The following is a 15,708-nucleotide window of genomic DNA, read 5'->3' as shown; positions in this document are numbered from 1 at the left end:
AGCTCCAAGTCATCTTGGAATGGATAAATACAGGTCCTGTATGGTTTTAAGGGAATCTTATACAACCCTTCCTGAGAAATATTAGCAAGTTCAGGTAACGATGATGGAAGTGGGTTGAAATCTCGTGCCCTTCTCGCGAATGGAGACCAGAAAAGCTCAATATTGTTGTCATGTGGTGACTGAGGTGGCCAGGGAAGAAGCGACACATTATTCTTGGGGTCACAAAGCCAGCCCTGGACGCTACATGCTGTACGAACAGAGGCCCTGTTCATCTTGGAACACAGCACCACCAATGGGAAACAAATACTGAACTATGGAAGGGAGCTGATCACCCAAAATGGTCACATAATCCTTGGCAGTAATGCAGCCTTCCAGAGTAGCCGTGGGCTCAATGGAATACCACGATACTGCTGCCCAAGTCATCACTGAACAACCCACCACGTTCCTCTCTTGGGATATAAACACGGCCAGAAGTAGGAAACGCTGTGCAACAAGGTTCATCTGACCGCATTTCTTTCTTCCGTTTTTCCATAATTCAGTTTTTACGACTCGGCCACCATGTTTTCCTGGTAATGACATTGGAACCACTGACAAGTGGTTATGGAATTCCAGCTCGCCCTGTAATACTCTGCTTTATGGAGCCGTTTGGTGCTGGCTGGGTTCACCAAGCGACATTGAGCTCTGCAGCGACTTTTGCCGCTGTGTTCCTCTTATTTTTCGTTATAAACGTCTATGACTGTCCATCACGAGCACTCAGTACATGCATTCGTCCACGTAGTCAGTTAGCGAATGATGTTTTACCCAGTATGTGGCATAAATTATCGATACGGTGTCCCTTGGGACACTGAATACTTCGGTTACCTTGATAATGGAAGCACTCACCATACGAACTCCAACAAATTACCCACTTAGCTCTGAAATAATGCAGTAACAACTACACAGAACACTGTTCTCACAACTTGCAATGAGTGGAGAGCATTACAAAAATGGTTCGAATGGCTCTGAGCACTATGGGACTTCACTGCTGAGGTCATCAGTCCCCTAGAACTAAGAACTACTTAAACCTAACTAACCTAAGGACATCACACACATCCATGCCCGAGGCAGGATTCGAACTTGCGACCATAGCGGTCGCGCGGTTCCAGACTGTAGCGCCTAGAACCGCTCGGCCACTTCGGCCGGCAGAGCATTACACACTTGCCGTGTATGGTAAAATATAACAGTGCAATCTTCAGGCTTGGCTATCATCTGCATGTATTTTGTTGCATGCATTTCTCACGGTGTTTCCATATTTTTGTCCACTACCTGTGTTTGTTAATGTCTTCTCACAGCAACTGACTTTTGTCCGGTGCAATTATCAGAAACAACTTTGGACCCAAAATAGAACCCTGTGGTACACCACACGCCTTGTACAGGGTGTTACAAAAAGGTACGGCCAAACTTTCAGGAATCATTCCTCACACACAAAGAAAGAAAATATGTTATGTGGACATGTGTCCGGAAATGCTTACTTTCCATGTTAGAGCTCATTTTATTACTTTTCAAATCACATTAATCATGGAATGGAAACACAGCAACAGAACGTACCAGCATGACTTCAAACACTTTGTTACAGGAAATGTTCAAAGTGTCCTCCGTTAGCGGGGATACATGCATCCACCCTCCATCGCATGGAATCCCTGCCCGCATCTCGTGGTCGTGCGGTAGCGTTCTCGCTTCCCATGCCCGGGTTCCCGGGTTCGATTCCCGGCGGGGTCAGGGATTTTCTCTGCCTCGTGATGGCTGGGTGTTGTGTGCTGTCCTTAGGTTAGTTAGGTTTAATTAGTTCTAAGTTCTAGGCGACTGATGACCTCAGCAGTTGAGTCGCATAGTGCTCAGAGCCATTTGAACCATTTTGAACCATGGAATCCCTGATGTGCTGATGCAGCCCTGGAGAATGGCGTATTGTATCACAGCCGTCCACAATACGAGCACGAAGAGTCTCTACGTTTGATACCGGGGTTGCGTAGACAAGAGCTTTCAAATGCCCCCATAAATGAAAGTCAAGAGGTTTGAGGTCAAGAGAGTGTGGCTGCCATGGAATTGGTCCGCCTCTACCAATCCATCGGTCACCGAATCTGTTGTTGAGAAGCGTACGAACACTTCGACTGAAATGTGCAGGAGCTCTAGCGTGCATGAACCACATGTTGTGTCGTACTTGTAAAGGCACATGTTCTAGCAGCACAGGTAGAGTATCCTGTATGAAATCATGATAACGTGCTCCATTGAGCGTAGGTGGAAGAACATGGGGCCCAATCAAGACATTACCAACAATGCCTGCCCAAATGTTCACAGAAAATGTGTTTTGATGACGTGATTGCACTATTGCGTGCAGATTCTCGTCAGCCCACACATGTTGATTGTGAAAATTTACAATTTGATCACGTTGGAATGAAGCCTCATCTGTAAAGAGAACATTTGCACTGAAAAGAGGATAGACACATTGTTGGATGAACCATTCACAGAAGTGTACCCGTGGAGGCCAATCAGCTGCTGATAGTGCCTGCACACGCTGTACATGGTACGGAAACAACTGGTTCTCCCGTAGCACTCTCCATACAGTGACGTGGTCAACGTTACCTTGTACAGCAGCAACTTCCCTGACGCTGACATTAGGGTTATCGTCAACTGCACGAAGAATTGCCTCGTCCATTGCAGGTGTCCTCGTCGTTCTAGGTCTTCCCCAGTCGCCAGTCATACGCTGGAATGTTCCGTGCTCCCTACGACGCCGATCAATTGCTTCGAACGTCTTCCTGTCGGGCCACCTTCGTTCTGGAAATGTCTCGATACAAACGTACCGCGCCGCGGCTATTGCCCCGTGCTAATCCATACATCAAATGAGCATCTGCCAACTCCGCATTTGTAAACATTGCACTGACTGCAAAACCACGTTCGTGATGAACACTAACCTGTCGATGCTACGTACTGATGTGCTTGATGCTAGTACTGTAGAGCAATGAGTCAGATCTCAACACAAGCACCGACGTCAACATTACCTTCCTTTAAGTGGGCCAACTGGCGGTGAATCGAGGAAGTACAGTACATACTGACGAAACTAAAACGAGCTCTGACATGGAAATTAAGCGTTTCCGGACACATGTCCATATAACATCTTTCCTTTATTTGTGTGTGAGGAATGTTTCCTGAAAGTTTGGCCGTACCTTTTTGTAACACCCTGCATTTTCCAGAGGTACTTCTTACTTTTGAACGATTCCCTAATCAATGGCAACCAGTGTATGTGAGCAGAGTGGCTGCTTTTTTTCTCTCTTTGTCTGCCGGCTGCCACATGACGTTCGTGCTGTGCCAGGCTCGGTGCCGCCGCTGGGCGCGTTCGTGGGCAGCCTGGCGTCGGGCCCTCTGCTGCAGCGGCTCGGCCGCAAGCGCACCCTCATGATCAGCGCGCCGCTCTTCGTCGCCTTCTGGGTGCTGCTCGCCTTCTCGCAGAACTACGCCATGCTCTTCTCCGCGCGCATCCTCACCGGCTTCTGCGCCGGCATCTCCATCCCGTCCGCCCAGGTCTACGTAAGTACATCTGCACCTGAACGAACACTTTGCAGTTCACTCTGTAATGGTACTTGAATTACGTAACCATTACGGCACCTCACCTCAACCTCTCGATACCAGCAATATTCTACTGTGTTTCTGTAAAGTAGTTAACATACTTCTGTGACAACATTCAGATTTGATTTCATTAATGTAGAGGTACTTCGATACATCGATATGTTTATATTGCAATGATATTAACCTTATGTGTATTCTTTCTTTTGTCACTATGATCTTTGACGTACTTGTAACTCTGATTTTTGGGCGCGTAAGCCGTGATTAGAGAGTCAAGTCCTGATCGTCATGTTGAAAAGACGCAAATTGTAGTCAGTTTATGAAATGTGAACCTTAACAGTGAGGAAGATATTTTCAAGTATGTTTTATATTGTGAAGTGATGTTGCAACAAAAGTAATAAAAAAGAAGTGTAACTTAAATTCGGAGTGCTGAATACTTTTTTACATCACCATTGTCTTAACTTGCAAAGGTTTAATCTTCAAGAATGGTTTATGAAACACATCTATAAAACCAGAATGAGATTTTCACTCTGCAGTGGAGTGTGCGCTGATATGAAACTTCCCGGCAGATTAAAACTGTGTGCCCGACCGAGAATCGAACTCGGGACCTTTGCCTTTCGCGGGCAAGTGCTCTACCATCTGAGCTATCGAAGCACGACTCACGCCCGGTACTCACAGCTTTACTTCTGCCAGTATCTCGTCTCCTACCTTCCAAACTTTACAGAAGCTCTCCTGCGAACCTCTGGAAACATCCCCCAGGCTGTGGCTAAGCCATGACTCCGCAATATCCTTTCTTTCAGGAGTGCTAGTTCTGCAAGGTTCGCAGGAGAGCTTCTGTAAAGTTTGGAAGGTAGGAGACGAGATACTGGCAGAAGTAAAGCGTGAGTCGTGCTTCGGTAGCTCAGATGGTAGAGCACTTGCCCGCGAAAGGCAAAGGTCCCGAGGTCGAGTCTCGGTCGGGCATACAGTTTTAATCTGCCAGGAAGCTTCGCATCTATAAAACTATTGAATATCGCAGAATAACATCTAGGCCTCTTTGCATCCGAGCTTGGAATCATCACTACCTAGATTTTCGACGATTGAGCCATGAGTTCACAACGAGACCAGCGTGGGAAACACGAAAAGATGAGTGCCTAGTTTAGCCATTATTTCATGAAATGACTTTATTAAGTTTGCTCTAATGACACCTGCCACATAATATAACTTTGTTGTTGCCCGAAAATGCAATATTTAGCAGCGTGAGCAACACTACAATCATAATTAATTTTTGACCTTTGTTGTGGTAGGGTTGTTAGAACTCCCAAGTGTTTGATAGATAGATTGCAGAACCACTTTCAGGCTCTATCTCTACCGTTCCACTTTTGAATAGCACGACAAATAGATGTTGTATCGAACCAAAAGAATGCAGAAGTCGTACTTGGTAATCCTACGAATGTAAAGAGAGGAGATCGTGCTCAATGGGAAGAAATCATTTGTGAGGCTCCACAGGCCTCAGTCTAAGGTCCACTATTGTTTCTCATATATGTAAATGACCCCCCCATCTAATATAAAACAAACAGAATTATCCATCTTTTTAATTTGCAGCTCCTTATATTGGCCATGTTCGCAGCTAAAATTTTTTTTGGATGCGAGGTCCGCCACTTATGCAAAACCCCGTTTTTCTCAGTACCCAAACGTGTTTCGGCACCACTGTGCCATCATCAGTGGGTTTTCGTTTTTATTTATTCTGTAATGTGAACATTTTTGTTAAATGATTATAAAATTATGTGCATTTTTAATTCAAACAACAGATCATTTCTTTTTGTAAATACCTTTACATTTGGTGTGCATGAATTTTTTGGATCACTTTTGTGTTAATTACTACAGGTAGCTTGTCATCTGCAACCAAACGATGTTGATGAGAAAGTTTTTCCTGGGAGTTAACCTACCTTCTAGACTGTAATTTAGTTTTTCGCGATGTTTTCGCGCCTATTTTCTTATTTACTTAAGTTTTAGTGTAGCAAGCATCACACTGTGTTCTGGTGTAGTGAAAAACTGTTTTACTACGTTATTTGTGGAAAATACTTGTTATAGTTACGTATGAATCACAACATCTCAGCATGATGCGGAGAATGGAAGTGCTTGCCACACGAAAACGTAAGTAAATACGAAAATAGGCGCGAAAACATGGCAAAAAACTAAGTTACCTTCTATGAGATAGGTTAACTTCCAGCAAAAGACTTTCTCATCAACATCGTTTGGTTGCAAATGAGAAGCTACCTGTAGTAACTAACACAAATGTGATCCAGAAAATTCATGCACACCAAATGAAAAGGTATTTACAAAAGAAATGATCTGTTGTTTGAACTAAAAATGCACCTAATTTTATAATCATTTAACAAAAATGTTCACATTGCAGAATAAATAAAACCGAAAACCCACTGATGATGGCACAGTGGTGCCGAAACATGTTTGGGTACTGCGAAAAACGGTGTTTTGCATAACTGGCGGACATCACATAAAAAAACCAGAATTAGTTCGTTTTGGAAATGACTTTAGTGTTTTAATCAGTTCAAGCATGCATACACCTACAGAAGAAGCTGTAAATAATGTTCTTAAAACTATTATTTAGTGGTTTTTCTGTAAATGGTCACACTCTCCATTTCAAAAAAACACAACACTCTTGTTTCAAGGTGGTAAAAAGCTGGACAAGGATCGTGATTATCTCGAAAAGTGAAAATTAATCTTGAATGTTATGGCTGTTATCCTGTGTATACAGCATTTACTTTTCTTCTACAACATAAATTAGAAAAAGAGGAGGCATTATTTTTTGGCTGACCCTCGTAAAACACTACCTTCACCCCACAGGTCCTACAATTCCCTTTCTGCAACACGGAAACTGCTCAGCAACTTCCTGATTTCAGGAAGGGAAATAAGGTTTTCATCAAAATCTTAACGCAATATGACCTAAAACATTACCATTAGAACCGCTCAACGCCATACAAAAACAAAATGAGCTTGCATATCCCGAATTATCCTCAAAATCAACGATAATTAAGTCTTCGAATCACATCTGAAAATGTTTTTTTACGTCTACTATTGTTTTCTTTTTCTGCACATACCAATGACCTATACAAATAAACCTCTATCATAAATACATGAGAATACACTTCCTAGCGCCAAACATACGAAACATCATCCTACCGAGCGAGGTGGCGCAGTGGTTAGCACACTGGACTCGCAATCTGGAGACCGACGGTTCAATCCCGTCCAGCCATTCTGATTTAGGTTTTCAGTGATTTCCCTAAATCGCTACAGGCAGATGCCGGAATGGTTCCTTCGAAAGAGCACGGCCGACTTCCTTCCCCACACTTCCCTAATCCGTTAGTCCCCTCCTCCCAAACCAACCAAACCAACCAACCATCATTCTAGACAGAGATATAACAAGCGTGGGAAGAAATTATAAACAAATTCGCCAAAATATATCGTTGATTACAAAGATGCCCGTGTTTACATTACAGTAAAGGCATCAGTTTAACACAAAAAGACTGCACATCACGCTTGAGACGCTATAGCACACGAAAGACGCACTTCATATTGGTAATTATTTTCCGAAAAGCGTCACGCAAGAAATAAAGAAAAATGATGACTGGCGTAAGCAAATGTTGTTGTACAACAGATAAAACCATGTAATTCCGTACTAACATCCAACATGACATTGCTAAATATGCCGGCTAAGTTTCCAATTGGCTTCAAACAAAGCTGCGCTTTGGCCCGTCTGTGTTGTTAACATTTATCATTGAGGCACACAGACAGCGCGCGCCCTCATCTCTTCCGAGTCAAAGTTTGAAATCAACATCTAAGTCACGTGATCGACGGCAAAAAAGGCGAGTTTCTCTCGCTACGCACTACTCAAAGTGCAGGCATCACTTACAGTGAGGGGTTCCCTGGAACAACAAGTTTAAGTCCATTAAGTCGTTTTCCTGTTTCGTGCAAATATTGAATCTGTACCAACAAGTCTTTCTGTCGACAAAATATTATTACTGTCCGACAGATACAACGTCTTTAGAAACATTTGACTGCTGTGCTTCGCCAGGTAGTGTTCCACAGACCGCCGTAGACAGCAAACTACCAAGCCTCTCGAACCCGTGTTTCGTGTGCGCTGTGCTGAGACGTACTTATTAGGGATGTGGTATCTTTAACGTGGAATTCAATTCTGAAAACGTCATACTGAAGTCAACAGAAACTCTGAAAAATATGAGAAGTGATTATGTTAATATGTCAAGTAAGGAGAGTCAAGATTCGAAGGAAACGAAAAATTCGACAGATGAAGCGGAAGAAAAAAATGTGTTCAAATGTGCGTGAAATCTTATGCGACTTAACTGCTTAGGTCATCAGTCCCTAAGCTTACTTAACCTAAATTATCCTAAGGACAAACACACACACACATGCCCGAGGGAGGACTCGAACCTCCGCCGGGACCAGCCGCACAATCCATAACTGCAGCGCCTGAGCCCGGGTTCGATTCCCGGCGGGCTCAGGGATTTTCTCTGCCTCGTGATGACTGGGTGTTGTGTGCTGTCCTCAGGCTAGTTAGGTTTAAGAAGTTCTAAGTTCTAGGGGACTGATGACCATAGATGGCAAGTCCCATAGTGATCAGAGCCATTTGAACCATTTTTTGCAGCGCCTGAGACCGCTCGGCTAATCCCACGCGGCAAAGAGGAAGAAAGAGGTCACGAAGAGGAAGAGAAATTCTGGACAGTGTTATTCTGCACCGAAAATTAATAAGAAAATCAGTTCTAAGAAAATTTGAGGTCAATGAGGAGTTGCGCAAAAGAATGTTTTGTAAAAGGAAACTTGAAAGATTAAGAAGAGATCCATGAAAGATTCTGGGCTATAGGTGAAAAGAACACGAAAGAAGCATTGATTTTATGTTTAATTGAAAAGAAGAAAATACTGCATCTAGAACGTCTGTGAAACTAAGTCCTGTCGGAACCGCAGCTCTTCACAAAGTTATCATCTAAAATTCAAAAAGGAATGTTTTGTAGTCTGTAAATCCCCATTCCAGAGAGTTTTGCACAATACTGTACCGAGAGTCGTTTAAAAATGGTTTTAAAGCGTTAAATGCTGTAGTTCGTATAGTAGAAGAAGACATAGGACAACACAGCAACAGACCGCATAAAACAGCCACGGAATTATTGGAAATGGTCCGATCTTTGTGGGACGTTTTCTTGCAAACAACTGCATTGTCGCCGAGGCAGATCGAAAAGGAAATATTTTGACAACCCTGGCTTAAGTGCTGCAAAATTATTCAGATCTTTTCAAAATTAATTACTCCATGAAACTAATACGGTACTGTACAGTATAAAACTCACCATAAGTGCTTTAGAGAGAAAAGTCCGTATTCATTTCAAAAACCACAAACTGATACGGATGAGTTCTGCCGGGATTGTGAAGTTATATCGAGTGTCTGCGCAAATGAACCTCGTAAAAAAGTACATGAAGAACAAAATAAAAGCTGCGCAGTAAAACAAACTAAAGGAAAAGTATTTGAAGTTGGCCAAATTTGAAAACAAGGGTGCTCGACTTTGATTCCGCTCAGAACTTGGCTCTAACTAAAGGGAACACTACTGTGCAATTCTATAAGAAGCTACTGTGATTCTATGTCTTTAATGTTTAATGTCACTGTGACCGGTCGAGTTAATTGTACTGTTATCTAGAAGCTGCAGCAAAGAGAGATCCAAATTCTGTTTCATTCTTTGTATGATTTCATATATAGTTAACTCAAGGATCCAACTAATATTAAGACCATTATACTTCTATAGGATTAATGCGGAGAGCAAAATAAAAATGTGGATATGTTAAGATTTTGTACTTGGCTTTCAGAATCAAAAAACCTAACAGTATAACACGTATTCCCAGCTAGGGGGCACATAAAGTCAATGTGACCGTAACTTCGGCCTATATGGAAAACTTCTAAGCGATGCTGAAAACGCGCCAATGTATTACAGTGCTTCAGAACTGCAGAAAGAATGCAGCACCTTTTGAAGCGGTAGAAAGAGTGGGCATTATTGAAGCCTGGGCATCAGCTTTATAACCATACTACGTCAAGACCCCCAAAGGAAAGACACAATTTGGAATACAAAAATATGTTTCTTTACGTTACAATAGAAACTCATTTTCAGTCTCGTCTTCTTAAGCATTCCTCATTATGTAAAAAAGAGGATGCGCATTAGCAATACTGAAGACGGGAATGGTAGTGTCGAAGACGTCACGTCCTGTGATTACAGATGCAAAAGATGTTTTCGCACTACTCAAATTTCCACGAGAAGAAAATTTAGAAATGTGTAGAAGTTACGCGTTTGCAAAATAAAATGAATACTCAGAATCTGAAACAGAAAAATCATCGTTAATAGCCATGTGAAGACTACTGAATATCATTTGAGAGGAAGTCATTATGTGCTACTGATTTGTTTATTTAATTGAAAATGCATTTATTTCACATTGTAGAGTATACTCTTACTAACAGGTTTTTAAAGGGGAATGTTATGTGTTTTGTCCCTTATTATATAAAATGTCTTAAGGAATAACTTTAGAACATCCTACTAACATGTTCGTTTAATAAATATATAATTTTTGTTGCGTTATGATCTGATAACGCTGCCTCTAATTTTAACGCCTATTTCATAGTAAAATTTTTAGTTTTTCATGTTATACAGTGATCTAAAGAAAAACAGCTTAAGTTTGGTACTATATTATTACTTCATGTCAGTCACTATGTCTAACATGTCACATGGTATGTACCTCCGTTACATATGGCTGAAATTTAGTCCATGTGCGAGAGATTGAAATGAATACAAAAATTGAAATATTTGATGCTCTGTATCTCGATTTCAATATACTTCAGTTAAGTCGTTGTTCCAGAGAACGCCTCAGTTTTTTCTGATTTCGGGGAGACCGGGGGAACACCGACGTACCAGGCAGTACCATTGTCGTTTTCCGGGACATACATGGACTGAAATGAAATGTGTGGCGAGGGACTCCCGGCGGGTAGACCTGTTCGCCTGGTGCAAGTCTTTTGAGGTGACGCCACTTCGGCGACTTGCACGTCCATGTGGATGAAATGAGGACCCAGTCCCTGAGCGCAGAAAATCTGCAACCCAGCCGGGAATCGAACCCGGGCACTCCGGCATGAGAAGCCGGCACGCTGTCCACATTTTTTTTTTTCCAGGCTCGGATTAAATTAGTACATGGCCCCCCGCTCACAACCTTCCTCGTGCCGCAGGGAGCTCAAGACTCCCGTCGCTGCCCGTCGTACGCCGCCTCGCGCACCATTTCGTACCAAAAGCCTCTCTGGCAAAGAGATTCTACACAACCGGCGATTCCACCAGAGAGGCACAAAGTCGAAAAATACCAAACTTTGCGGAAGGTTTCGACGCACGGCACAGTATCCAGCAACGTCCTGATAAATTATTTGACACAAAAAAGAAAACAGAAGAAAGCCCAGATTGTAGCCAGGAACGAGTTAAAATTTCATAGAGTGGCTGAGATACTAGTTACAGCGCTCCTAGCGGCAACCAACGCTAACTCGGCCGCCATGTTCTCCTTAGTCAAAACATTAGGAAAGCGTTACTGTTGTTTGTGTTGGAAGTGTGTCAGCTGTTGTGATATTACTGCAATATTTAACTTTTCTAGTTGACTTTTTTGTTACAAAATATAAAGTCAACATGCCTGCAGTGTGTTCAGCGTTCAACTGCACAAATCGCAGCGATAAAACAACAAATATTTCATATTATAAGTAAGTATATTAGTACCGAAATACGACACACGTTTTTTAATGTTTATTAAAGAGTCATTTGCATTGGAACTGTAATTATGCTTAAGACAAATGCAGGAAGTAATTTATTTATCGTTGATTACAGATTTCCTTTAAAAGATAAGGAAATTACAAAAAGATGGGTTACCTCTGTTCAGCTCATTTTGAAGAGAAATATATGTACCACACAAACGTCCAGAGGTGCCTTTTGTCAAAACCAGTACCTACTATCTTTAACTTTCCACCACATTTACAAAAGCAAGATAAAGTATTACGACCACAACCCAGAAAGCGATCTTCCGATAATTTGCAAGATAGTGCTATTACAGTGACATCATTAGCACAAAGTAAGTCAATAATTTAATTTTACTCCGTGTTCTTATTACTTTGAATTACATACTTTCTATTATAATCTTATGGTGTAACTCTGTTATAAACTTATGATGTAACTACATTATTTCAGTGCCTGTCGGACCCACCTCTGTTTCTGCTGACCACATTTACTGTCTACCAAGCCCTGAGAAGTTGAAAACACAATATAACAGAGTACAAGCAGAGAATGTGCGACTAAAGAAGCGGATAAAGCAAATGAAGCAACTTAGTGTACGACACAAAAGAAGAATAGTGCAGTTACAGACTTTAGTTGCTGGTTTGAGAAGAAGGCTATGTAGTTCAGTTTCTGATATGTTAAACAGTGAACATGTAGTTGGTTTGTTGAAGGAGCTATTGGAACTTCAGTGCAGTGCTAAAGTATGCCATTATTCTCAGCAAATAAGGAAATTTGCCCTGACCCTACACTTTTATTCTGCCAAGGCATACAGCTACTTACGAAAATTTGTGAAATTACCCCACCCAAGAACGCTTCGACTTTGTTATTGAATTACTATGCTTGTGTTAACTACTTGTAACACGTATTTCAAATAAATTCTCGTTCACAGTGTACTGGTTTTTGAGGCTTTGACTGTTTACTTTGAAATAGCGACAAAAATATCGCATTTCTGCGTCCGTTGCTGTTTCTAATAGTTAACCACTGCATGTTTAGGCGTTTCACCGTAATATTCTGGTGGTACCTGCTCTAATTGCATTAACTTATGGGCAACAAGTAACGTTATAGTGGATGGACAGACTTATTTGAGTTGTCTTGTAGTGTTGTCTATATCGAAAAGTTTAGCCATATTTCGACAAAAACATCCCTTTTTGCTGTCAGTGTACACTGAAATCACTGCTGTCTATTGCTTGTTTTAGAAAAAATAAAGCTAGTATGGGCTATTTCAAGTAAGTCAAACGCAGTTACAAGGGGGCGGGACACAGCAGACGAATGCCTTGACTAAAGAAAACATGGCGGCCAGAACTTCAATTTGCTTCAAACATGGCGGACCTATAGCCACTCTATGAAATTTTAACTCGTTGGTAGCCAGTAACACAATTGCTGCATGTACAAAATTTGGTACGATCTTCTCTCAGACAGTAGAAGTGACATTAGCTCGTGTGTATCCGTGCGTTTTCTCGTGCACTTAACGCGCCTGTGCGCTGCGCAGGTGAACGAGAGCGCGCACGCGCGCGTGCGCGGAGTGCTGGGTTCGCTGCCGGCGCTGTTCATGTCGGGCGGCATCCTGCTGGCCTACGTGCTGGGCGCGTGGCTGCCGTGGCAGGCGCTGGCCGGCGCGTGCGCGGTGCCGCCCGCGCTGCTCTTCCTCTCCCTGCTGCCGCTGCCAGAGTCACCCGTCTGGCTGGCCGACCGCGGCAGACACGCTGAAGCCGCGCGCGCCATGGCCTGGCTACACCGCGACAGCGTCTTCGGTAAATACGCTGCTGCTGCCTGCCGGCCGCTGAAAGCGCGACAGCGCGCCTGCACAAAATTAACAATTATTCAGTTAAGGGGGGTAGGACGTCAAACGGGCCGACTTGGAGCAGGAGAGGCACTACAGGACATTTTATTTTCTACTCTCTATACTTTTACAAATAAATTCATAAAACTTATTCAGCATCACCAGGAGGGATTCAGGATTCACACTCGTAGCAGTCGAAGTGCAAAAACATAATAAAATAAATTTTTTTAGATATGAAATTTCATCATATTTTCACTTACTGTTGGCTGCATTTGTTGCTGTAGGTGCATTTTTCTTCACAAGTAAGAGAGATTCTTTGATGAATTTTGCACAGTATACAAACCATACTTACAGGTGTATGAAACTCTAGAATTTTCCAAATCTATTAAAAACTGTGGTAAAAATTGAAATAATTAACTACAAAATTTGATTTTTTTCTAAATCTAAAGTGTAAAACGTAACAGCTCATTCATTTTTTCGTAAATTAAATAGATTCTAGAGTTTCAGACACCTGTGGCTCAATGGCTCTGAGCACTATGGGACTTAACATCTGTGGTCATCAGTCCCCTGGAACTTAGAACTACTTAAACCTAACTAACCTAAGGACTTCACACACATCCATGCCCGAGGCAGGATTCGAACCTGCGACCGTAGCAGTCGCGCGGCTCCGGACTGATCGCCTTAACCGCGAGACCACCGCGGCCGGCTTCAGACACCTGTGAGTATGGTTTGTATGCTGTGCAAAATTCATCGAACAGTCCCTCTTACTTATGAAGAAAAGTGTACCTATAGCAACAAATGCAGCCAAAAGTAAGTGAAAAAATGATGAAATTTACACGTAAAAAAATTATTTTGTTACGTTTTTGAACTTCCGCTGCTACGAGTGTGAATCCTGAATCCTTCCTGGTCATCCTGACGAAGTTTTATGAATTTACTTGTACAAATATAGACAGTGGAAATTAAAATGTCCTGTGGTGCCTCTCCTGCTCCAAGTCGGCCCGTTTGACGTCCTACTCCCCTTAAAAGTACTGACCCTACGACTTCTCATAGAAGGTAGGTTAAGGAAATTAGATTAGATTAGATTAGTTTTTCGTTCCATAGATCCGTGCTGTGGAGATTCTCGTGGATGTGGAACATGTCAACACTTTTTTTAAGCTGAAATAACAATACTAATAGTATGAATATATACAATACATCATTTGTTTCTATTGAAAAATTCGTCAATGGAGTAGGAGGAGTTGGCCACTAGTGAGTCTTTCGGGCTCCTTTTAAACTGATCTTTATTTGTAACTAAATTTTTTTATGTTTGCTGGCAAATTATTTAAGTTGAGTGTTCCTGAGTAGTGGACCCCGTTTTTAACTAAAGTAAGTGCTTTTAACTCCCTGTGCAGATCATTTTTGTTCCTGGTATTGTATGTATGAACTGAGCTGTTTGTTGGAAAAAGAGATATATTATTTAGGATAAATTGCAAAAAAATGTTCAAATGTGTGTGAAATCTTATGGGACCTAACTGCTAAGGTCATCAGTCCCTAAGCTTACACACTACTTAACCTAAATTATCCTAAGGACAAACACACACACCCATGCCCGAGGGAGAACTCGAAACTCCGCCGGGACCAGCCGCACAGTCCATGACTGCTGCGCCTTAGACAAATTTCATTAAGGAGTAAATATACTGAGAGGCAGTAGTTAGTATTCCCAGTTCTTTGAAGAGGTTTCTACAGGACGTCCGTGAGTTTACTCCACAAATAATACGTATTACACGCTTTTGGACTCCGAAAGCTTTTGTTTGACTTGAAGAGTTACCCCATAATATTATATCATATGACATTATGGAATGAAAGTAGGCAAAGTATGCAAGCTTTTTCATTTTTATGTCGCCTGTGTCTGCTAACACTGGAAATGCAAATACAGATTTGTTAAGGCGTTTCTGTAGTTCTGTGGTGTGTTCCTCCCAACTGAATTTATTATCAAGTTGTAATCCCAGGAATCTAAGACTGTCAACCTCTTCTATCTGCTCTTCTTCAGACTTTATGCATATGGTGGGTGGAAACCTCTTACAGGTTCTGAATTGCATATAGTGAGTCTTTTCGAAGTTCAGTGTCAGTGAGTTGGCATTAAACCATTTATTAATATCCATGAAAATATCATTAGCAGATCTTTCTAGAATTACACTCGACATACTATTTATTGCAATACTTGTGCCATCTACAAACAAAACGAACTCTGCTTTTGGCAGTGTAACTGATGAGAGATTATTAATGTACACAAGAAAAAGCAATGGCCCTAAGATGGATCCTTGTGGGACACTACATGTAATTTCTTCCCATTCTGATGATGACTGATGACTTAATTCACTAGTCCCTTGCACTGACACCCTTTGTTTCCTGTTAGCGGGGTATGACTTGAACCATTTTGCAGCACTGCCCGTGACACCATAGAATTCTAATTTATTTAAAAGGATGTTGTGGTTCACACAATCAAAT

At 41.9% G+C, this 15,708-nt stretch overlaps 1 protein-coding gene across 1 annotated transcript in view; it reads left to right on the top strand.

Moving 5' to 3' along the window:
- LOC126456267 (facilitated trehalose transporter Tret1-2 homolog) overlaps nt 1–15,708 on the top strand; it is a 144,493-nt gene that overhangs the window by 54,402 nt on the left and 74,383 nt on the right. The window contains exons 3-4 of the mRNA XM_050092022.1: nt 3,347–3,561; nt 12,931–13,192. Of these exons, the coding sequence (XP_049947979.1) occupies nt 3,347–3,561; nt 12,931–13,192 (477 nt within the window). The remainder of the gene's footprint in view (nt 1–3,346; nt 3,562–12,930; nt 13,193–15,708) is intronic.

The sequence above is a fragment of the Schistocerca serialis genome, chromosome 1, assembly GCF_023864345.2.
Source record: "Schistocerca serialis cubense isolate TAMUIC-IGC-003099 chromosome 1, iqSchSeri2.2, whole genome shotgun sequence".
NCBI lineage: Eukaryota > Metazoa > Arthropoda > Insecta > Orthoptera > Acrididae > Schistocerca > Schistocerca serialis.
This window is presented reverse-complemented; position numbering and strand designations above follow the sequence as displayed.